Source organism: Polypterus senegalus, chromosome 4, assembly GCF_016835505.1.
Source record: "Polypterus senegalus isolate Bchr_013 chromosome 4, ASM1683550v1, whole genome shotgun sequence".
Taxonomy (NCBI): domain Eukaryota; kingdom Metazoa; phylum Chordata; class Cladistia; order Polypteriformes; family Polypteridae; genus Polypterus; species Polypterus senegalus.
In genome coordinates this window covers 49,029,351-49,053,373 of record NC_053157.1, presented here as the reverse complement: position 1 = coordinate 49,053,373, position 24,023 = coordinate 49,029,351, and the positions used below count along the sequence as shown (strand labels likewise).

General features: G+C 35.2%; 1 protein-coding gene across 1 annotated transcript in view; it reads left to right on the top strand.

The window, feature by feature from the left end:
* Window positions 1–1,008: 1,008 nt before the first annotated feature.
* LOC120528700 (solute carrier family 28 member 3-like) overlaps window positions 1,009–24,023 on the top strand; it is a 50,872-nt gene continuing 27,857 nt past the window's right edge. Inside the window, exons 1-8 of the mRNA XM_039752856.1 lie at window positions 1,009–1,138; window positions 5,736–5,925; window positions 6,798–6,942; window positions 12,136–12,249; window positions 12,686–12,763; window positions 12,963–13,043; window positions 17,132–17,212; window positions 21,475–21,600. Of these exons, the coding sequence (XP_039608790.1) occupies window positions 1,009–1,138; window positions 5,736–5,925; window positions 6,798–6,942; window positions 12,136–12,249; window positions 12,686–12,763; window positions 12,963–13,043; window positions 17,132–17,212; window positions 21,475–21,600 (945 nt within the window). The remainder of the gene's footprint in view (window positions 1,139–5,735; window positions 5,926–6,797; window positions 6,943–12,135; window positions 12,250–12,685; window positions 12,764–12,962; window positions 13,044–17,131; window positions 17,213–21,474; window positions 21,601–24,023) is intronic.

Sequence of the window (24,023 nt, the reverse complement as noted above, 5' to 3'; positions counted from 1 at the left end):
TTGGCTCCAGCAGACCCCCGTGACCCTGTATTCGGATTCAGCGGGTTAGAAAATGGATGGATGGATAGATTATAACTCTAGGTTGCTTTCTAGGTGGGAAGCTAAGGCAGAAAACAAAGTAAGATGAAGTATCCCAATAGAAGCTTTGTTAACCTGCCATATTTGCAATGCATTAAAACTGGCTTTTTGCAGTGGCTGAGTCAGCAGATGCCATCTAAATCCCATCTAATATAAAATGCTTAGATGGGATGCTGTCAAGCTCTGTCTTTCATTTGTTTATAAACAGCAACATAACGTCTAGTCTGTATAGTAAAAGCAACCTCCATTAAAATACTTATACTTTTATGTTATGGCACTGCTGCCAAAGTTTTTGATCAGGCTGCATTCAGTATCACTTTAATCAGTAAGACAGAGTTTATGTTAAAGCAGAAAGTGGATAGCTCTTTCCATTTGCCTGTCAAAAGTCATTTAAAATATGAAAATATTTTGATTTTTGTGTCAAATTATTGTTATGCATTATAACCTTGATCACCTATTTTAAACAAATAAAAAAGAAAGTGGGATATCTAAGCAACGGCTATGGCTGGCAATGCGTATAATGAACCATGACCATGCATTTAAATATTACAAGAAAGTGTATATAAATTGGTGGTCATTTTAAAACCCAGTTTTACAGGAAAAGGTATTCTTCTTAATTGAAATAGATAATCAGTAGGAATAATCTGAAATTTTAATATATATATATATTATTATTTTACTCAAGTACAATGTTTCTTTTAGTGTTTATTGTCAATTGTATTTGATTCACCTTTAAAGTGTGCAGATCCAGATTTATATGCAAAACAGGGCTTGAAGTGGATAGACATAAGTGCCAATACCCAATATGTTATACTGATTTATTAACATGAAGAGCAAGGAGTGTGTGTCCAGGGGCTGGCGGTGGGTCCCCTTTAGAGTTACACGTACAACGTCCAGGGGCTGGAGGTAGATGGAGCTGAATGGATAACCATGATGAGACCCCGTATACTAGAAAACACTGCCGGTATGCATCTAAGAGTGCTGACAATCAAAAGCAAAAAAATTAAGAAGTACCGACCCACTTCAAGCATCAATGCTGAGGATTTTGGAGAATGGGAGAGTAAGGCATCCACATTCAAATTAAGCAGACACACAATGATTTCAGAGATTGAGAGTGGGGATCCTCATTCAAAATCCATAGGTGCAAATGTTTATTACAATGGAGTAGGTCATGGGGGACCCATTAAGTTTAAACTGTTTCTGTTAGTCCAGGAGCATTTCTAGGATTTGCAGGTATTAGGGTCTTAGCCCCCTCTGTAATTGTCATGTGCGGTCATACCTGCATATAAAATCGAAGAGTGGAATTGTCCATTTGTGGTTTCGAGCATTTTCATATAACAAAGGTATCAGGGGCTTACCGCTATTGTCCTGTACTTAATTGAAAAACAGATCTGGGACTTAAGCCTCTGAAACCCCTTACTCCCCCTTTTTGCATCTAGCAAAGCAACACCTACACTCAGCCACTGTGCCTTCCACCGACACTCAAGGTTTACATTGCACTGGATAATCATTAAGCTTTGCACCTTCCTTGTGCTTTGCCATGCTTCCAATTAATACCTGACCGTAGACACCAAACGTCATCACATCGCTTTTTATCTGTCCAGGACACCACCTCTTTTTTAGTCGTTCATCCACCCTATTGGTTAGTGCTGCTGTTCGGCCTGTCAATCTCTTCTACTTTGTCCTTTGTTTACTTAAAGCATCCTCTCAGTGAAGCACAGAGCATGTAAGTTTGCATAATATTAATAAATATCAGCAAATAAAAAATGTATTGAGAAATAAAAAAACATGGATCAGCTATTTTTTTTCTCTAATGTCACCAAATTTCAATCAAAGCATTTTTGAGATTTTACATATTTAGTTTTTCTGGGTTAGACCTTAATATTGAGATACTGAAATGTCCTTTCTTAGCACATACCTGACTCCTTTTTAACTAAATTGGAAATAGTGTTTTTGTTGATGAGTGAGTGAGTGAGTGAGTGAATGAGTCAGGCAACTTCACACGATATATATACAGGAGCTCAACCCTGTTGGAACATGTGGCAACCACCAGGGGGCGCATGGACCTTTCCAGGTCCTTATTTGGCCACACTTTCGCCACACCTGGAAATGTGGCCGGAAGAAGCTCGTTGGGCACCAGGAGTCCTTCCGGGTGCCCTATAAAAAGAGGCCAGTCCCCACCATTCGATTGCCAGAGTCGGGAGGAAGAGGACAAAGCCTGAGGAGGAGTGGGGGCAGATGGACTGGCAGCAAGGAAGGGACTGAATTGTGTGTTGTGTGGGGATCAGTGCAATTGTAAATAAATAAATAAATAAACGGATGTAGTGTGGTAAAATCTGTCTCCTGCCTGTCTGTGTCCAGGTCTGGCTTCACAACTAATTCAAAACTTAAAATTTTAGTTTTTAAAGATCTATCTGGCTACAAATTGTTTTCTTTTCGTCCACTTTGATTAACAGTATGTCTTGCATTTTGGCTTAGGCTATCTTTTTTTGTTTTACTTTCTCGCTACGTCTCTCAGTTTACAAAATGTGTCTCATGTTCTGGCCATTGCTTATTTAAATCGACCTTGGCTCATTATTATTATTATGTTACCTATCCTCATTCCATCCTACATGCCTGCATAGTCATTAAACTTTTAAGTAAAGAGAAGCGCATAATTATTCTGGGATCATTTGATGAGCCAGGGTGAATTATGTGCTCTGGATGCTACTGTAGACTGAGGAGGATAGTTGCCAGGTGTTTTTGCTCTTGCACAGTTTAGGTAGGGTTCGAAATTAAGTAGGGTTAAAGTGTGCAACCTAGGTTTAGGATTAAATGCAGTCAAGTAAAAATGACAAGTCCAGCTATAGGAGATACTCACGCTTTACAGTTTATACTGGTTTGATATTATTTTATGGTCTATCACTTACAAAAGTTGTACAGGATACCACAGGAATTTCCATTTTATTCTATTAATTAGGTTGTAATTCAAGTTTTATAGTACATAAAAGTGGTGCCTTAAGTTGTCTTCCAAGTAGTTGTTGGACATTATATGCTACATTATATCCTTCCTTGTTTCTGCTGTTTGAGTCCAGATGAACTCCATCATATCAGCAATAGTGACTCCAATTAAAGGTCTGAAAACACAGATTGATAAATACCACTTGAGCCAAGAGGTTCATGGGCATCTTTACAATTTAAAATGTTTAGATAGTGTGGTATCAAAATTATTTTTGAAATAACTGCAAACATAACAGTAAAATAGAAGGAATTGAATACATTGATCCAATAAAAGAAACTGAGTGTAACATATAATAACATGACTAACCCCATGCTACAGAATGTAAAGCTCCTCTATATTTCATTTCATAATGTCCATCTTTAAGTAATGCACTTAAGTAGGAGGGAAGGTAAGCCTTATCATCTGCAGGGGAGGTTTCCTTAGGAGTAGGAATACAGTGATGGACAGCTTCTTAATTCGGATACTCTAACAAATCAAGAAAGAAATAAGGTATGCCTATTATATCATCATACATCTGATATTTACACCACTTGAAATATAGATTTTTTTATGTACATTATTCTGAATTCTCCTGGATTCCCCACTTGTGCCCACAATTTAGAGTTCAAATGCAAATAACAATGAAAAAAAGTTTTAACTCCATCCTGGTTTTTCATGATTACTATGACATGCACTAGCCTTGGTAAATTTACATTACTATCATTTTCAGTATTTTTAACATTTTATCAGGTGATTCTTTTACTTAAAGCCCTCTTTTCAGTAAGTTAGATCCATCGGGTCTTTTTAATGGTATATGTGGGCAGGTTCTTTTGTAGACAAACTCCTACAGCCAAGGAACACATTTCAGCTACAGCTGATACGGAACTGAACGTCTAGAAATCACTCGGAGACAGAAATCTATCTGGGTTTGTTATTCTGGGACAGATCAGTCAGTCAGTTTCAGAAATTATTTTCTTCATAATTATCCTAATTGGGAAGAACCTGTAAGTGGGTGGATGCAGAGACTGAGACTTTTGAAAACTTAAGGTCAACCTGTAGAATAGAAATCCATTGGTCTAAATTACTCCTGTTCTGTTTCTAGTGTTCCATGGATAAGGTCAGTTCTGAAGAAACAGAGCTTCAATTGTCTTTGTTTTTTATTGGTACGATATATTATAGATAAACTACAAGGAAATGATATCAAAGCAAAACATTTTATAATAATAAAGTTGTTAGGTTTTGTGTAACTGTGAAGTAAATGTGTGAATTCCTTTTTACCAGTTGCTTTGAAGAAAAATACAATGAATTAAAGAAGCATTATGAGAATCATAAGGCACTTATCAAGCAAGTAATTTATTGTGCTCTTCTGTTAGGTAAGTATTGCGCCTTTCTATCGATAGATATAATACATATGTGGATAAACTGTCTGTGGAATGGTGGTTAATACACAATGGAGGGCTAGTCGGTGTAGCAGTAGTCACAGTTACTGTCACATTCCAGTTGGGATTTCTTCTGCGGCCAAAATTTAAACCCCTGTTCCATGTCCTTTATGTACATTTTTAATGCTATTTTGTATATTATGATTGTTAACTATTTAGTTTCTTTCTGTTTATGTATGTTCTGTTACTTCCCTTGTGTTTTGTGAGTAGTTCCTCAAGAGGCAGGGCCACCTGTCAGTCACCATCAAGGGCATACTCTCAGCTCTATAAAGGCTGAGGGATTTCCATAGCTCCTTGCTGTTCATTGTATGCTATTTCCTTTGAATGTCCTATGTTAGTGAGTGCTCCATCTATGATTTCTAAGTCCATATTTACAGATTCTAAATTGGCCCTAGTGTGTGCTTGGTGTGTGGGTGTGTTTGAGTGTGTCCTGCGGTGGGTTGGCACCCTGCCCGGGATTGGTTCCTGCCTTGTGCCCTGTGTTGGCTGGGATTGGCTCCAGCAGACCCCCGTGACCCTGTATTCGGATTCAGCGGGTTAGAAAATGGATGGATGGATATTTACAGATTTCTGTTTTGCTCTGATTATAACTGTTCTTGAGGAATGTTGTTACAGGACTGTGTTTATTGAGGATTGGTTTTGTTGGCAACTCATTTTTTGCCTTTTGTGCTAAGTGGAACTATTTTTGTTAGTAAAGAGCATTTTTCATTGAAATAAACTTTTCATTTGTAATGATTCTGTGCTTGCTCTTTTATTAACAATTTAAGGACTTTGGTGCTTGCGAACTCACAAAGTCATATCAGTTACTGCATTGCTTAGACCCAGGTCACCTCCCAGACTGGTTACTTTTTGTATGAAGTTCACATGGTTGCTTTATTTATTCTGAATTTTCACCTAGGACCCCACTTTCCTGTCACATTCCAGAGATTTGCTGTAACATTTACTGTGGCCACTCTATTGACCCAATGTAACTAAGTGTGTATGAATTCAGGCTGATATCTCATTTAGGGTATGGTCCTGTTTTTAATTTGTTGTAGGCAGAAATTTCTTCAGCCCTGTTTTAGGAAAAAATGTTTAAAAAATCGAAAGGCCAGAAGTTTACTGTCCTACAGAGGAATAATTTTGTAAAAGTCCATCATCCACCTGATCAATTGAAAACAAGTAATTTGACTTTTTAAGAATTATGAGCAAAGTAATTATTGAAAAACTGTCTAAATGTATTGTCTTTTGTGTTTCAGGTTACATATCATTGGTGATCGTAGCCTGTATCATTAATTTTGAACGAGCACTTTCACTGTTGCTACTCACAATTGTAGGAATAGTCTTCATTTCCTGGGACAAACTTATTAGCAAATATGAAGACAGAATCACCCAAATTTTCCACCCTTATAAAAGACGCCTTGAACAACAAGAGCATTGGCTCAAATGGTAACATAAAAATGACATTGGATGATTTTTAAGTTTTGCCTTTTTGTGTAATGTTTCTTACATATTGTGAGTGATTGAGAGCTCTCATGAATGATGTTAAGTATTAAGGTAAACAGTTTTATTAACAAAATAAATAATAAGGAATTCTGAACAAAGAGAAGACAAACCAATAAGTTTCTAATACTGCTGTGAACATTCCTAGAACAGGTCTTCCATCTCTGACTATTCATGGGGTTGCTTTTCCACTTACCCACATTCCAAACACCATACCTTAATATTAGTGAAGAGTAAAACAGGAAAGTGTCAGTTCACATGCATTGTTATGAGACTGACAGTACTCGTTTTGCTAATGATGTCGCAATTGTGAAATGTGAAACTCAATAAAGGAAGCGTTGGGGGGTTTAAAAGTTTTTTTGTTTAGAAAACAACAAATATTGCTTCCTAAAGACTTGTTGACACATCTGTGTTACCTGTTTTTTCTGCAGCTGTGTAATATACAGTAGGTAACTGCCTGCACACCAATAAAATCAATTATATATATGTCTCTCACATAGGAGCAACATATTTTTCAAAAATGTTATTACATGAAGACCCAGTAAAACACACCATCTTCCACATCACAGGAAAATCTCACTACATGGAAAACCACTTACCAGAATGTGCCCTGTAAAAGACTGGTGACTCATCCAGGGTTCATTTCTGCTTGGGTCAGATGGTAAAGGGATAGGCCCATACACACCAAGACCCCACATTTAATAGACAGAGTTGTTACAGTATGTAGTTCTAAATATAGAAGTTCTTGCATGTACAGATGGTATGAGTTCTTTTGTTTGCATATGTTTTGCCATTTTTGTGTTTTGTTTTATTTTTAGGGTTCTTTATATCGCACTGATTGCTGCAGTAATATGCTGGCTTGTGTTTGACACTGCTAATCAAGGTACTAGACAGCTCATCTCATTTGGAGGACTGCTTATGTATATTGCCCTAATGTTCATTTTCTCCAAACACCCAACAAAGGCAAGTCTGTGACTCTGGATAACACTTGTACACTAGTAAATGAGATTTTTCTTTAAATATTCAATCTGAATATATTCAACCTTTTTGTTATACAAAATAATATTTGTGAGACCTGCATTTGGGCCTGTTACACACACAGTGTCAGGATGTAACCCATAAATGCTCAGAACTTAATACTGCATTACTAGGAAAGCAAATTCACATAATTGATTACTGTCATCGCATGATTCTTGCAATGGAATCAAATATAAATTTATATTACGTTCCTTTTCATTGTGACAAAATGTATAATAAATCAAAATGCATACTGGACTGTCGGTGCTCTTCACAAAACCAGTTTATTCTATGTTGTTATCTTTACAAGTAATTTTCTCCAATTGGCAATCATAATTACAAGGTTAAAAACTCTTTCGCAATTAAAAAACAATTAAGGTAAAGCACTTTATTGCATGAAGGCAAAAACTAAATATATTTCATGAATAAACTGAGCACAATGAAGCAATTTTAAGAGGCTGAAATTTTATCCCATATCATTGCATGACAATTCCAGTTTTACTTAAAACCTGGTTTTAAATTATAAGTTCTGCACTTTTTAAGTTAAAATAATTTTTCATAATCTTAAAAATAGGCACATATTAATAATGTGTTTATCCAAACTATCCAAATAAAAATGCATTCCATTTTTGTGAGAATCTACCAATATTGAAAAAAAACAATATATCTTAAACATTGTTCATGCACAAATCCCTTCCTCTACCATGGTCATGGTTTTTAGTAGATACCATATATACTTGTCTATAAGTTGAATCTTGAAACCCAAGATTGGGTTTCATCAATCATAAAATCATACCCTGACTCATATGTCCATTCAAAAATGCGACACTTAATTTTTTTATTTTTTTTTTTACATCTTCTTGCTTCTTCCAATCTTGCACCAGTTTCTCAGACATATCAAATTTTGTTGCAGCAGCACAGTTATCAATTTCTTTCACCACTTCAATGACGTTTAATTTAAAACCAGCTTCATATTTTCTTCTGATCGAACGCTCCATTGTAGATAAGGGATGATCTTATGATAAAGGTGTAAGAGGGTGTGAGATACAAAAAACACAAAACAGTGTTTTTGCTGGAATTGTAATAATAGATTGACAGATCAGACAAAAGTAGTACATACAGAAAGCTACTGTCAAAGGAGGTGTTATATTGACTGATGACTTTAAGCCCTGCCCCCAAATATGAAAACATGATTTATGAAAATGTGATTTATGAAAATATGAAAATATAAAAATATGAAAATATTAACTATACCCCACCCCTGGGGTGGTTGGACCACCATCATAATTGAACATCTCTAAACCCCGCCTTTTAGGGTGGGTCTTTCGTAAACCGGACACTTATCACTCCCCATTAACAATACTCACGCCCCCGAGGTATGCCATTATCTCCCTATCCGCCTATAGGGTTAGGGGTGAGGCGTGTCTCTCACCCCCAACTGTGGGAGGAGACGAAAGAGTTCTTGTATAAAATTCTAGTCATTTAGTGAAAACGCCATGACACAGAAAAGCAAACAGAATGGACGGTCTTGTGAACGCTCCTAAGAAACTGAAAGCAAACAGGGCGTCCAGAAGAAAGTTACGGGAACCACGCTTCAGCTCTGTCTGGTACGATTCTAACTGTGCTTTGTGCCGGGTAGAGGTAAAAAGAAATGCTGAGGGACAGCTCACGATCGCCGTTTCCCAGAAGGAGCCTATTCTTCCCGAATATAACAAGGCCAGTCAAGAAAAGGAGGAGGAAGATAAAGAAAATGTGATAAAGGAGCGAGTGAGTGAAATTCATTTTTCTATAAAAGACTGGACTTTTTTTATCTCTGCTCACTTAGGGGGCGGTTGACTCCCAGTCTTCTTCCTCCTCCTCCGAGCATGAATTATTCAACATGCTAAACTCCTCCTTTTCCTTTTTCTTTTAATTCTTTTCATCTGGTCGGACAGTTTTCCTTGATAAATAGCTTCATCAATATTTAATGAAGCATAAGAACTCTTTCGTCTCCTCCCACAGTCGGGGGTGAGAGACACGCCTTACCCCTAACCCTATAGGCGGATAGAGAGATAAAGGCGTACCTCAGGGGCGTGAGTATTGTTAATGGGGAGTGATAAGTGTCTGGTTTACAAAAGACCCACCCTAAAAGGCGGGGTTTAGAGATGATCAATTATGATGGTGGTCCAACCCCCCCAGGGGTGGGGTATAGTTCATATTTTTAGAATTTCACATTTTCATAAATCATATTTTCACATTTGGGACGGGGCTTAAAGTCATCAATCAATCTAACACCTCCTTTGACAGTTGCTTTCTTATGTACTACTGACAAACGCACTTCGATTGTGACATTGTGAGAAAAAAAATCCTTTTCCAATTCCACGTCCAGCCCATACCCTCCCAAAACAATTTTTTTAAAAATCCCTTCTTTAGTCGATATAAATTGGAAGGCTAACTAGATCACAGCGGAGTTTTGCAGTAGCTCACTCATTTGCAAACGTTGCTTCGTAATAGTTTGGGTATTACCATGTGGTCACGTAGGCACAATACATAGAAAAAAAAAGGCAGCTGCTCTGTGGTTACACTCTCAGGTGGGCGTTAGCATATCATAATCTGTTGGACCACTAGCGTGAGTTTTCCACATTTGACTTATACGACAGACATTATAAAATACTGGAAATTATATGATAAAATCAAGCCCCGACTTATCTGCGGGAGAAGTTAAATGCAAGCATATACGGTAGTTTCCTATAAAACAGTTACAAAATTTTTTCATAGATATTCTTGTATTTTAATTATACTTTCTTATTAGGTATTTTGTTTTTCTTTTCTAAAATGTGTTGTCACTTATGCTTCCTTGTCACATATGCTTTAGGGATGTCCCGCTGCAACAGTAACTATAACAAAAATGTCACATTAGTTATTAAGCTTTGATTGAGACAGAGTACTCTAGTAAGAAAGACAAGAAATTAAAGAGATGGATAGAAGACATAAAGAGGAAAATGTAAAGCTTGAAACTGATGCAAGGTTCAGGGTGACTGGTAGCACACATTATTTTATTCAGTAATGCTAATTAAGAACAAATGCCCATAGAGTAGTGGGTAGAAATTTAAGAAAGTGTGGACATGTCTGACTATGTGATCACTTTCTGCTACACCTTAGTTCATGTTACTGAGTTTTACAGCCATTTATTCAATACTTACTAAGTTTTTTTTACTATACTTTAAAAAAAAATAGTTTATTTTCAGAAAATAAAATGGCCGGAGGGGTTGAGGTCCAAATGAACAAATTTCATTAGAGCAGGGGTGCCCACACTTTTTCAGCTTGCAAGCTACTTTTAAAATGACCAGGTTGAAATGATCTACCTACATTAAAAATGCTATATATATACAGTATATATATACACACACTGAGTATACTTTATACATAAAATATATGTTGTTGTACCTTGCATAACTGAATAACATTTATTGCACAAAAACAATTCAATACATTTATGGTCACTACAGTATTTGGATTTGATAATCTTCATGTGGGAAAAGGCTGACTTGCATAAATAAGTAGAACCGAATAATGCAGTCAAGGAGCTTTTGAATTCAGCCGAATGAAAAATGACAGTAGTCCGATTAACTGCGATTTTAGTTTCTTCTCCTTTCTTTTTCTCAGATCACCTTTCGGAAGGAAGTCAGTTTTGTTGTTTTTATGAACAGTTCGAAAGTGCCTTTCCACATTTTCCTTCATTGGAATAGCAATGATAGATTGACAGATCAGACAAACGCACTTCGATTGTGACATTGTGAGAAAAAAAATCCTCTTCCAATTCCACATCCAGCCCATACCCTCCCCAAACAATTTTTTTTTAAAAATCCCTTCTTTAGTCGATATACTTTGTAAATTGGAAGGTTAACTAGATCACAGCCAGAGTTTTGCAGTAGCTCGTGCATTTGATCGTGTGTGGGGGATGACCAGTGTGTTAGAAGAAAAGAGACACTGTATCAGACTGACCGCCCTGTATGTCAATCAAGTGGCAAATGCCATACGGAGGATATATGATAGACTAACGTTTAAAATATAACGTATAATAAATTGGAGTGCAACGCGATCTACCTGCACCACCTTTGCGATCTACCAGTCGATCGCGATCAACTCATTAGGCACCCCTGCATTAGAGTAAGCTTGATTTTTTATCTTGTTAGTTGCATTGCGTATTTGCCTGTTATGCTGTGGTATGACACATGTGAGGTTTCACCTGTGTCATATACTCTACTGTACACTGTACCGTACCATGGTTTACTTGGGTCATGACATCAAATCTACTGTAAGTGCCACTTGCTATAGTTTCAAGGAATCAGGTTATTCAGTGACCTGAAGAGAAGTCTAGGGGCAATATTGTTTTCCATTTAACATTTTGGGGTGTGCACATTTACCTATACACTTAATTTGACTTTATATCACTCTTTTGTGCTAGATAGCTGCAGACACTTGTTTTACTGAAGTGGTTCTGTTGTGTCTATTGTGTGGTAACTTTTTATTTGGAAATTTCACTCAAGAAGTTTTACTGTTCTATTGGAAAAGATAGTATCAAAATGATTACTTACCACCTTTGATTTGTTGTCTTAAACATCCCTCCAAAACATCTGCTGTTTGAAAGTAATTGTATGTTTTAACATGTTTGTTTTACTTTTGATTACATATGATTACATAAGGTTTACTTAAAATAAGTACCCGGAACAATAAAAGCATGCTGCATTTATGAAAAAATAACTAGAATTTCAGAAATAACTAACTTATGCTTATGCACTTTTGATGGGATGGAAAAAGGTGGGATAGGATGAGGGTCCTGGGCATTGACATAGCACTGGCTGGTTGGAACCTTTTGGATTCGAAAACTATGTACAGGTCTGTAAACATGCTGTAAACCCCTTCTCAAAAGTATTTTTTAAGTTAGACCCCATATGAAACAGACTTCTCTCTTAAGTGTGACAGGATACATGTTGTTGGTTTAGGCAACACAACTAAATTTCATTCAGTCCTTAAATTTAAATGTTGACAACTAAACACGCAATATTAATGCATGTGGTAGTAGAAGGTTACAACATAAATGCACAATAAAATATAATTTTATATTGTTAGAATTATTTACTTGTTTTTGCCCAATAGATATCCTGGAGGACTGTATTCTCTGGAGTTGGGTTACAGTTTGTTTTTGGAGTCTTTATACTTCGAACACAGATTGGATATGATGCTTTTGCCTGGTCTGGAAAACAAATGGAGGTAAGTTTTTCACAGTAAAATATTATTTTTAAAAATCAAAATTTTATTACCCAATATTGCTACAAAGACAACAGCCTATCAAGGAAGCCAGACAACCAAGTCATCTTTTATCCCTTAACATTATGCTTGAGCCTTGTAATTGTAATTCAGTTTAATTCCTCCAGCATGTTCTGGAGGCTTCTTCTTGAGTTCAAAATCAAAATTGTTAGGTCTATAAAAGGAGACGTCTGAATTGCAAAAGATCACAGCTAATTCTTTCGAAAATAAATCTAAATGAGTCTGGTCTCTGGATATCCTCTAACGGTGTTTCAGTCAACCCAACCTGGTAGCAGAACAAATGGCTACTAGATGGTCAATGTAAACTAAAACTGAATTAGAATAGAGGTGCCTTTACATTTTCCTCATTAAATAATAATTTTTATTTTTTGATTCTTAGACTTTTTTACAATATTCAAATGTCGGTTCTGAGTTTGTTTTTGGTGAGAAATATACCGACCACTTTTTTGCTTTTAAGGTAAGTTATTTCAAATTGACTTGTAAATGTTTATTATATCTTGAAATTTACTTTGTGTGTGAACTATATAGGTTTTGAAAATCTACTTGATCTGACCACTATTTTAATCTGCAGTTTTGAAAAAAAAAATTTTAATATAATTATTGCACTGAATTTGTTTCCATTTTTAAAATATTTTACACATTCATATCTGCTTTAGGTACTACCAATTGTGGTCTTTTTCAGTATGATAACATCCATCCTCTACTACATTGGATTTATGCAGTGGATAATATTAAAGGTATTGTTAATAATAATCTTAAATTTTGTAGCTTAAATGCAATCAAAAAGTAATAATGATAGACATGATCAATCAATTATTTGTTATACTGTATTATATAGCATCTTTTCACAGGAAGCCCCATCACTATTTACTTTACTAAGTAGACAAGAACAAAGCACTTCTTTGTTGAATTTGAATGCTTGTTACACTTGTTGCTTCCTCTACCAATGGACAGACCCACTTCGTTTGCCACAGTCTGGACTCAAACAAAGTTGCAGAAAGTTTGAAGTATCCTTTCCAGGATTCTTGCTTGATCAGTGGTTAGGTACTAGATTTTACCAATGAACCACATGAGGATGCTAGGAGGTTAGGCTTTTCACTACACAGCTTTGCAGTCTTGATGTAGTTGAATTACCTTGGAATGGGGAATGGAATATGAAAACTATATACTGTATATATGTTGGGAAACGTTAATAAATAATTAGCAAGTAATGCTAAGGGAAACAAAACTGAAGTTTTGTCTGTCTGTCTATTGACAGTATCTATCTATCTATTATATAGTGCCTCTCTCATCTATCTATCTATCTATCTATCTATCTATCTATCTATCTATCTATCTATCTATCTATCTATCTATAATTTAGTGCCATGGGTTTTATAGCTGTTTGCAGTGTTGTGGCCAGCAGAGAAACCATTTTCTACTGTCCACTGATTGTCAGGCAATACAAAAGGATTTAGCTTTATGACAAATGATAGAGCAAGTGAAGAAAAACAGCAGCATGATTCTGAAGAATGATCAATTTTAGAGAAGCATGTGGCATTTTTATGTTTCAGATATCTTAATATTTTAAAAGTAAAAACTATTAAAGTATCTTCTGTGTTCAATAAGAAGAATAAACCTGAGAACAGAGAATGTTTTTCTTTATAATACATTCATTTTCTTTATGTTCTTGTTCAGCCACCACACTGTTTTGTTTTTGCTGTGGGCATTTCGTTGCCATGACAAGTTGCATTGTTGCTGGGGACAGGGTCATGCTGCGTGATGTCACTGGCACAATGGTTTATAATCAGGCAACAGGTGTAGGGGAGGGGATGTGGAAGCTCGTTGTCTGAAATTTATTTCAGAAAACAAAGGAAAGACTCTCTTCCTAAAAAGAATTCAAAAAAGAGATATTTTGTTAAGAATTTAAGGGCCACAGTTTACACATTCTTAACAACAATTTCTATTTTTGTCTGATTTATTAAGATTCATCCAATAGACTGTCTGTGTTTTTCTTTAAGCTTCATTTTGTATGACATTATGTACTAATTACGGCCACTCAGAATATTTAACTGTTCCAATATATCGGAATTCTGATTGGACAAAACAACACAATAAAGCTGAATTTTTCATATTAAATTACATTGAAAACTTAGATATTACGATTCAGAGACAAACTGGGGAAGAAAAGACGGAAATTATAAATGTTATTTAGCAGTTCTGGTGCAGGGTTTTGGAATAGCAAGACGTCCACCATAAATATGGTACACTCTGCTGAAAAACATGTTGAGCAACTAGTCCATATACCATAAAATACATTTCCTGTAAATACACTTAAAATATAACAATACATTTCAATTTACCTTTTAAGGTTTTTATCGTTTGTTTTAGTATAGTGTAATCTGCAAAAGAATTAACTTTGATTAAATACCTATCTGTCTGAATATATGCTTTTTGAATAGTTCAAGTTAGGTTAAAACACATCAACAAAACCTACACATTTCTGAGTATTTTCATATTTTGTGAGTTCTGTTTTTGTTAAATTTCAATGTCCATTCTTTTTTACTATTAGATACTTTTACAAGAATGTTCATGGAAAATACTTTATGTTTGTGGTAGCTTCTTTGATATGTTTGTGCTTTATTACAAATTAAAATTTCAGTGATATTTTAGCAGACAATAAGTTTATTTACAGTAATATATTCATACATATCATGCAATAGCTTTAATTTTTCACAAAATTTTACTAAAAGTGAAAATTCTGATTTTTTTTTCTTGATTTCAGTCTGAAGAAAAGCTGAAACTTCAACTATAATTTAATGCTAATAATGTTGCACTAGTCTGTAGAATTAATTCAGTATTATGTTGATAGAGAGGTGCAACATTCCATTCACAAACTAGAGAGCTACTGAAAATGGACAGATAGTTTTAGACATGAGTGTTCACATATCCCACATGTGGCATGTTGCAAAACACATTCTCTGCTTAGTTATCTAACTAATGGAAAGTGCTGTCTAGAAATTTTCCTTTTTAAAAAATTAAAAAATGCCCAAAAGATGTTTCATTGTCATGGAGACAGACTGCAACCTGGGCAAATTGGTATGACACAATAGCCACATCCTCTTTACTCTTCTCTCTATAAAATGGCTCATATCATACTTTAAAAGGACACAACATTTAAATCAGGCATTTGAAAATTATATTTAGTATTCAGTTAGCAAAAACATAAAAACTGTACCGTAACATATGGGAATACTATTAAAATTCACCTCTTAATTAGTGGGTGGTGATTTCATTTTAGGAAATTAAAAGCACAAAATTTACAGTAGCAGACTCACTGCTTCCAAGAAAAATAAATTGGAAGAATTATTTTTAGTCTCAAGTACACAGCTAGTGGGAAGAGTCTTGCATTTTACCTGCAGAATCAATCCTCGCAGAATTAATTGAAAGACAAGAGCCAACAGTAAATGAGGTGCCAGTCCACAGACATTTGACTGACCAATTAATGTAAGAAAACTCCAAAAGAGCATAGATGAGCACAAGGTGAAAAATTAAACTCCACACAGGCAGTAACTGGTCTTGGAACTGGCCAAGGTCCCTGGAGCTTCCCTAACCACTGTGTGCCACTTTAACTAATAAGATGTCACTATACCAAATCAAGCAAGAAAAAACTACATTTAAAGATTATTGTTGTCACATAGTCAGTCCATCCTTCCATTTCAGACACTACTAATGTAGTTCATTAATAGTTTTAAAATGTAGTTCAAAAGTTCATTGGTCCTGTAAGCCAGAGCCCATCCCAGTAATATCAGTAGTGTTCTGACTCCATTGAAGAAAGGACAGAGATAGACCGCAGGAGGTAAATACTTAGTGAGAAAGCAAAACAAAGTAAAGAACCAGGGGACTTATAATAAAAATTTAGTCTGGAACAAAGCTGAGGTCAAAATGCTAAAGAAAACATGACAAATCTTAGTACAAGTCTAAAAGAAAAAATCCACAATCTTGGATAAAGAATCCATAATGATAAGGGTTTATATACTGATTGCAATGATGATGCAAACAGACAAGACTCCTGCTGGCTTGCCGTCAAAACCCTGATTCACATCTTTGTAACAGTCATCAAAAATGGCAGCACAGGAAAGAAAGAAAATCTTTGAGGTTCTAAACATAACAAAAATTATAGAATATGTGAATAACTGATTTTTAAATATTGAAAGAAATTGTGAAAGAACAGAAATAATAAAGTACCAAGGCTGATCTAGCTATGATGTAGCAATTAAACAGTCACCATTTTAATGGAATGTTTTCTGTTTTGAGTGTTGTGCCCATATATTATAAAGTTAGCCATCATTTCACTCAATTTACGCAATGCACAATAAGATTAACACTTGCTGATGTGGAATGGTGGTGTAGTTGTATTTACTGTAGCTGAGGAACTGGATTACATCGTAAGAAAACAATACATTTAAAAGTTATTTCTAAATTGCATTGGGGCATTGTCAACATGTGTTATACTCATTCTGGAGAACTATCCACAACCTAGTAATATGAAATTGTAAATTAATTTAGATTTGTAGGATTATATTGATTTGCATGATTATGAAATAAATGAAATAATGAATTTTAAATTAAATTGTAAATGTTTGCCTTGTACCGATTTCTTCTGCGTTAACAAAATTAAAATGTGTTGTCAAATGTTGGACTATGCACAACTCCAGGCAGAAAGAAAAACTGGTTAAATTAAAATATAGTCACCATTAGTATTAACTGGTAATGCCACACAGGCATGAGAATTTATCACATTGACAATGGGAAAATCTGTTATTTGATTACTTTTTATCTTCAGGTTGGATGGATAATGCAGTTAGTCATGGCAACATCTCCAACTGAATCTGTGGTTGCAGCAGGAAATATATTCATTGGCCAGGTAAATAAATAAATGTCCAACAGGTTAGTAATTAGTTCATTTCTCTTGTAGCTTAGTGTGTCAGACTATTATTTAAATACCGCACTAGTCAGACTTAACAACTATCCCTTTAACAGTCTGATCATGGTTTGATATATAGACGCCAGTGTAGTTTTGCACTGACATTAATGAACTCTAGGATCAATGTCTGTAGAGTCTGATTTACATCCACCAGATAAATAATCAGATTTAATCAGATGTATGTAAGAAATAAAACATATTAACCAGAATAGGCCACTCAGTCCAGCATAACATATTCAATAACTATACAATTATCTTATGCAAAATTCCATTAAGATGAAATTTGAAGGTCCCCAAAATGCTACTATCTTCTAAACTACTTGGTAACTTATTCTAAATATCTGTGATTCTCTATGTTAATAAAAACTTCCTTACATTTATGTGAAATTTACCCTTTTTCAAGTTAAGAACTCATTTTAAACTAATGGCTGTCATATTCACTCCCTTCATAATTTTGAACACTTGTTATACTTTCTCTTAACCACTACATGCATAAACTGAAAATGGTAAACTTTTTCAATCCTTCCTCATAGCTTACAACCCACTTTCTTAAAATAAGACTGCTAACCATTCTTTGGACTTTCTTCAATGCAGCTATATGTTTTTTGTAATACAGAGACCAACCTGAACATACTACTGGAGATGAGGCATTACTTGATATTCTGTTGACTTCTACTTAATCCTCACAATACAGTAAAATATGTACAAATTCAGTCCGAGTTGAACTGTCAATCTCTTATATATATCAACTTCAAAAAACAAAGGGTTGGAGGGGTGGTTTGGTGGTAAAATACATGCAGTATTGTGGAAAATAAAGTGATACCTTGGGGTGGCGCTGTTCTCTGGCTTGCAAAGCAGAAACAGGGAAGTGCCACTGCAGCATACCAGCCCACGTCAAGCCGTGGGTACAACACAAGCCAGAAGTGACCGCATACCTTGCTCAGTTAAAATGCTTGCACTTCTCAGTAAAGGGATGCCACACACACAGAACATGGAGGAGATAAACATTGTACATAGTTTACAATATTTATTTTCACCTGTTCCTATCTCTACAATGCTTAAAACATTCAGTTCATTGCAATGATCATGTAAATACGCAGCCTGTAAATGTCAAGGCTGTGTGTAATATGTTAAAGGAAACTTTGATACACTTATGTTTGATATTAGCCCTACAAAACTTTGTAATGGTACAAGATTACAAACCAAAGCCTTAGATGCAAATCTGATTGAAGCTACCAGTTTAACAGGATCTGCTACAGGGTAAAGTTGTTCCTACTAATTGAATTTGAATTCAATAGAATACAGTTTTCTCAAAAATGTTTGTTTGCAGTGACCATCAATAAAAGCCATGTCACTAGGAAAAGCAATAATTGATCCACAGCAGGATTGTTTTATTCATTTGTAAATTATGTGTAGCATGTTTAACAGTAAGGAGATCCAGTGAACTAATAATATTAATCCCAGGGAAGAAAACTTACATAGTACTTCTGATACATGTAATTAATCCTTAGTACTATAACTGAGGCCTATTGTCTTAGGAAATTTTCACTAATATCTAAAACCTTTACTTCCATGTATAACATTTTGCGTTTTAGTGCTATAGAAAGTTACATGGTGCTCACAAAACCACAGATGGGACCTCAGTAGATAATAAAAAATGCTCAAACTTGTTTTCAAACTTACCTGATGGGACATGGTATATTTTGTTTTTCTGGAAATCACTGCTATCTCATGCTCTTGGCTATTTGCTGTACTGCTCAGCTTCTTATCTCAGAGTGCTGGCCCTTTTGGCCAAAAACTATCTGTGCTGAATTCTGCTCAGGTCCATCTGTAATGATTCTGTTAATTGTAGGGTATCTGTTCTTTCACCTAGTTTAGTGTCATTTACAAACTTTAGCACCATGCTAGTTACATTGTTTATCAAGATTTACATAGATTAAAAGTGCAATGGCTTCAGCAGTCATCCCTTTGGAGCACATTTTTTATGGCCCTTCAATCAATTTTGTATCCATCCATAAACAAAAATACTGTTAAAAATACTGTACAGTATATAGGGGCTCCTCGGGTTACGACACAGTTCCGTTCTTACAACAGTGATGTAACCCGAATTTTGGTGTAAGTCGAAACACACTCTAGCCTAAGTCACTTATAAATCTTGACACATTTGAAAAATCATAATCTAGAACATAAAAACACAAAATCTAAGCCACAGAAAAAGGAAAAGGACATAAATATACTGTACCATACACTGTACTGTAGTAACAGAAAAAATGAGTGTGAAAAAAATCCTTACCTTTATTCCTTTTCATGTTTTTAAAGTTTTTATGGGAGTGAGCTTTGTAAACTCGAAACGTTGTATGTCGAAATGTTGCAACCCGAGGACCCCCTATATATACAAATGCAAGTCAATATGAATAAATAAATCAGCCAATATACAATAATAATATAATAATAAATTCCCTTGAGTTAGCATGACCTGCAATGTAGCAGTACTCTGTTCATGGTTGGTTTCTATTTAGTACCTGATAATAGGCTCTAGCACCATAACAGAAAATAGATAGTTGGATAAAAATAATAAAATAAAGAAACAGCAATTTACAATATCTGTAGAACCTACTTAAAGGCCTACAACACCCACAACAGTATTGCACCTGGCTGCAGCAGGTGTTCCCCACCTTAGTTTGGCAAATTTTCCTCAGTAAACGATGACAGAGAGCCAGCTCTGACTTGTTGTCAATTTTTATGCTTGAAAAGTCACTGACGATTTGCTGCATTCATGTACTGTGAGAATTTTCCAAGTTACCACTTGCAGTTTTTTACCTTCCCATATTGTTTTGCATGTATGAATTGCTAGTCAGCGGGTTAGAAGAAAAAGCAGGATTACTGCTTATGTGTTGCTTGATCTTTGTATGAAAATGAAAAGCAACTAAACTGAATAAGCAGGTATGCATACCCTCTGTGGCACCTTTAAATTACATTTAATTTAAATTCAATTACATATAAAGCATTTACAATAATGTTCAGTTTTTGAAAAAATCATAATACCTAAAAACTATAGTGTTTAAGGGGAACTCATCATCTTTTTCTGTTTTCCTAGTTGATCACTCTATAGAATTATCCTTTGTTGGTCTTTGCTACACTAGTTATTTTTTTGAGTGCAATACTTCAATAATACTTTGAGGATGTGTTACCTCGATAGACATTTCTTGGCTGTAAACCCGTAATCTTAAGTTGTTATGCAGAAGTAGAAGTGAATTGGCCCAGCCTGTTAACCTAAAATCTAATATACTCTATCACTTTCAGAATTACTGTATCTTTTGTCAAACTGTCAAAGTAGTGTGAAGTTCGCAACACATTAAATATTTATTTTTCATTGAAGCTTCTCCAGACCTAAAATAGTTTAGCATTTAAAACAATTTGTTGGAAAAAGAAACAAAATGTGGATTTTGTTACTCACAGACCCATACGTTTTTTAATCTGCTTTTTCCATTACAGTTCATAGATTCATTCTGCTGAGTGTCAATAATGGAAACTCTTCTTTAGTGGCTTAACAGTGTGAGTGTTTTTTTTAAAGCAAATAGTGACTCTCTTGATATAAGTAGAGAAGTGCCAGCCTGCTACTGCATATTGGAAGACACATCTTAGACACTTTGCTTCATTGCAGCAGTGTATCCATCTATGTATGAGCTTTGTTTTCATAACTTTATTGAAAAACTGTTTTCCAGATCTGAAACATGAGGTAGAATATGATATACAGTAGGGGCATCAAATTTAAATCCAGGTTTTCGTTTCAGCCACTTTCTTAATTTGTCACTGTTTACTGCTGATAATCGGACAGATTTCATTTAGCTTAATTTTAATTGACTGAGCCCAAGCTCAGTTCTTGCAGGGCCACCATTTTCACTCAAATCCATTTCTTAATTAGAAGGCAATTCTTATTTTTAATCAAAGTTGTTACTTCATTTTCTGTCGTGTAAAGCCTTTCATTTTGCCACACTGGGCATTTACAGAACTGCTCATTTTCAATCATTCCGAGACCACCATCCAAATGTTTTATGGGGCAGAGCACATTACCTGTTAATCCTTATTTTTCACCAATTTTCCACTAATGACACAGCAAGTCTTGTACATTTAGAATATTCAATTTATAAATTTATTTTGTATTATAATATCTCAATTTAAAATACCTTTTATTTTAACAGAGTGAAGCTCCTCTTATCATTCGTCCCTATTTACAACAACTTACAAAATCTGAAATCCATGCTGTGATGACTGGAGGATTTGCAACTATAGCTGGCAGTGTGCTGGGAGCTTATATTCAGGCTGGGGTAAGAAAAAGATACATTTTAAATATTTTCAAGACTAAAGTAAAAACTGAAGTGATAATAATCATGTCAGTCTTTTTGTAAGAAGGTAGTATTCAAATTCATTCTGTTCTACTCATTCTGCTCATACTTGCTACTTTACCTTTTCCAGCTGCCACTTTTTATCTGTTTTGTTACTGTTCAGGAATACCAGTTACTCCCCGCTTACAAATTAAAGTAAAAACTTTATTACCTTAACAAAATTTTCATATGTGGAATTTGATTTGGTGAAGTAGATACAAATAAAATAATGACACAAACATACAAAACAAGGACAACAGTAACCATCATTCATCAACAGCTTACACATAATCATTTATAACAAAACACATTAAGAAAGTCGTCAAATTAGTGCCAAAGACTATTAAGGTCAAGATGTTAAGTTACAAGAATCCCACTGTATTGTATACATGACAGTAATTTTGAAACTGGACTTAGTCTGTGCATCTCACTTCTTGTGGAAACTTAGTTTTATGAAATTCTCATGTTGACTGACTGAAGCTGTTTATGGAACAGTCAGAGAATGAAAGAAGTGGTTAAGACATAATATGTAGGAAAAGGACATAACAGCTTTACATTTTAGTCTGGAAAAGTGGAGTGAATCCACAGTGAGGAAGTGGCAACCAACCTTTTTAGAAGCAGAGCACATGCCTCTCTCCAATTTCTTCCTGTTCTTGATGGAAACCAAAGCCAATACCAAACTGTGACAGAGAAGGCCAAAACACTTTCAGTAATGGACCTGTGTAATACGTCCGTTACTTTTGTAACAAGCTTCTTCATCTGTCAGAAAAAAGTGAGCCTCTAGTGAGCTTTCTTGAGCTTAAGATGAATGCAATTCCATAACTAGAGTGCTGAAAATCCCCCCTACTGTTTTAATCCCTAGGTTTTTGCTCTTAGGTAATTTTGATCAATTCTTTTCTCTTTAAATAATTCCCATTATTATTTTTATTGTTTTGTTGTTGATACCATCACATGCCATCATTTTAGTTTGGCTTTCTTTTTATGGTTTTCTTGTTGTTACGTAAAGTTTGTCATCACATGTCATATGTTGGACAACAATGTTGCATGTGATGTCTTAGTTACAGATAGTATGTAAGTTAAGAGGACATCACGGTAAGGTGGGCATCGAAGTTTCTTTATATTTTGAAACACAAATCACTGATAGTTATTTAGTGAACCAAATTTAAGGCAGCAAAGACTTCTACTTTGTTAAATCAGCCTTCATGTTTTGCTTTCTATTTTACACATAGGTGAAAGAGATCTTTGACATCCTACTTTTGACCTCAATCTGACTATTCTTTTGGTACCAACATTTTCTAATTCATGCTGCTAAAATGAGTCCTTTATGATGAGCTTTTACACATCTGTGCCCATATTTATCAAATATCTCAGAATTACTAGGAATTACCTATTTTGGTAAGACATGAGAAGTATTTTTGAAGTATCATACGCTAACTAGGTAGGTGTAGGTGTTCGCATTAGATAATGAATGAAATCACAATTTTATGGCACCCTGAGCCACAAAGTGGTACTCATAATGGAGCTTTGTAGTTTTCTGATACTAACGCTAAGGGTTCTCCACAAAGATAATAATATTTAAAGGGATGGAATTATATTCAAATAAAAGTTTTATACCACTCTGACTCTAGAGTAATGCGTTGAACCAGCCCATTCACAACAACATCAAGAATTATACTGTAATGAGCACAAAGTTGGAAAGACAGACACATACACCAGCTAAGAGTTAAGCCCAATAATGGGCATGTTTAGTTAACAATAAATGATCAACAGCCGGACTGTCCGAAGAATCACCTTCCTGCTGTTATATCTATGGAAACACCTTGTAAAGTAAGTTATACTTAAACTAGCCACGGCTACTTAATGAAGTCATGTTCACTCTTCCAGTGTTCTTCCAATCTTCCACAGTCAAGTGCTGTCAAGGCTCTATTTATCCAAAGCCCCAAGAGTCTCCACCTGCCTTCTTGAACCTTCCTGGGCTTATGAGGTGTAACATGTTTGTTTCAGAGGTTTGTGGAATGCAAAGTTCAGCGTACCTGTGTTATATTTTGCTGTCAACCACCCACTCATCCAGCCCTGCCTACCTTAAGAGTAATACTACATTTTAGTTTGTATCAATGACCACCTGTGTCTTATACTGTGATATTACTAATGATTCACATATGCATGTTCATCCACAAATATTTCTGTGCATGCTAAGTTGCATGAATGCAGGTTGCTTTAACATTATCTCACATGGGGTTGTGTATTAATCTGCATCTTACCTCATGTATTATAAGGGCATTCAAAGTTTGGTGTCAAATTCGAAAAATCATTGCTTGTGAAATCCTTACATCATCACTATCGCAATGCTGCTTTTTCCCTGTTGG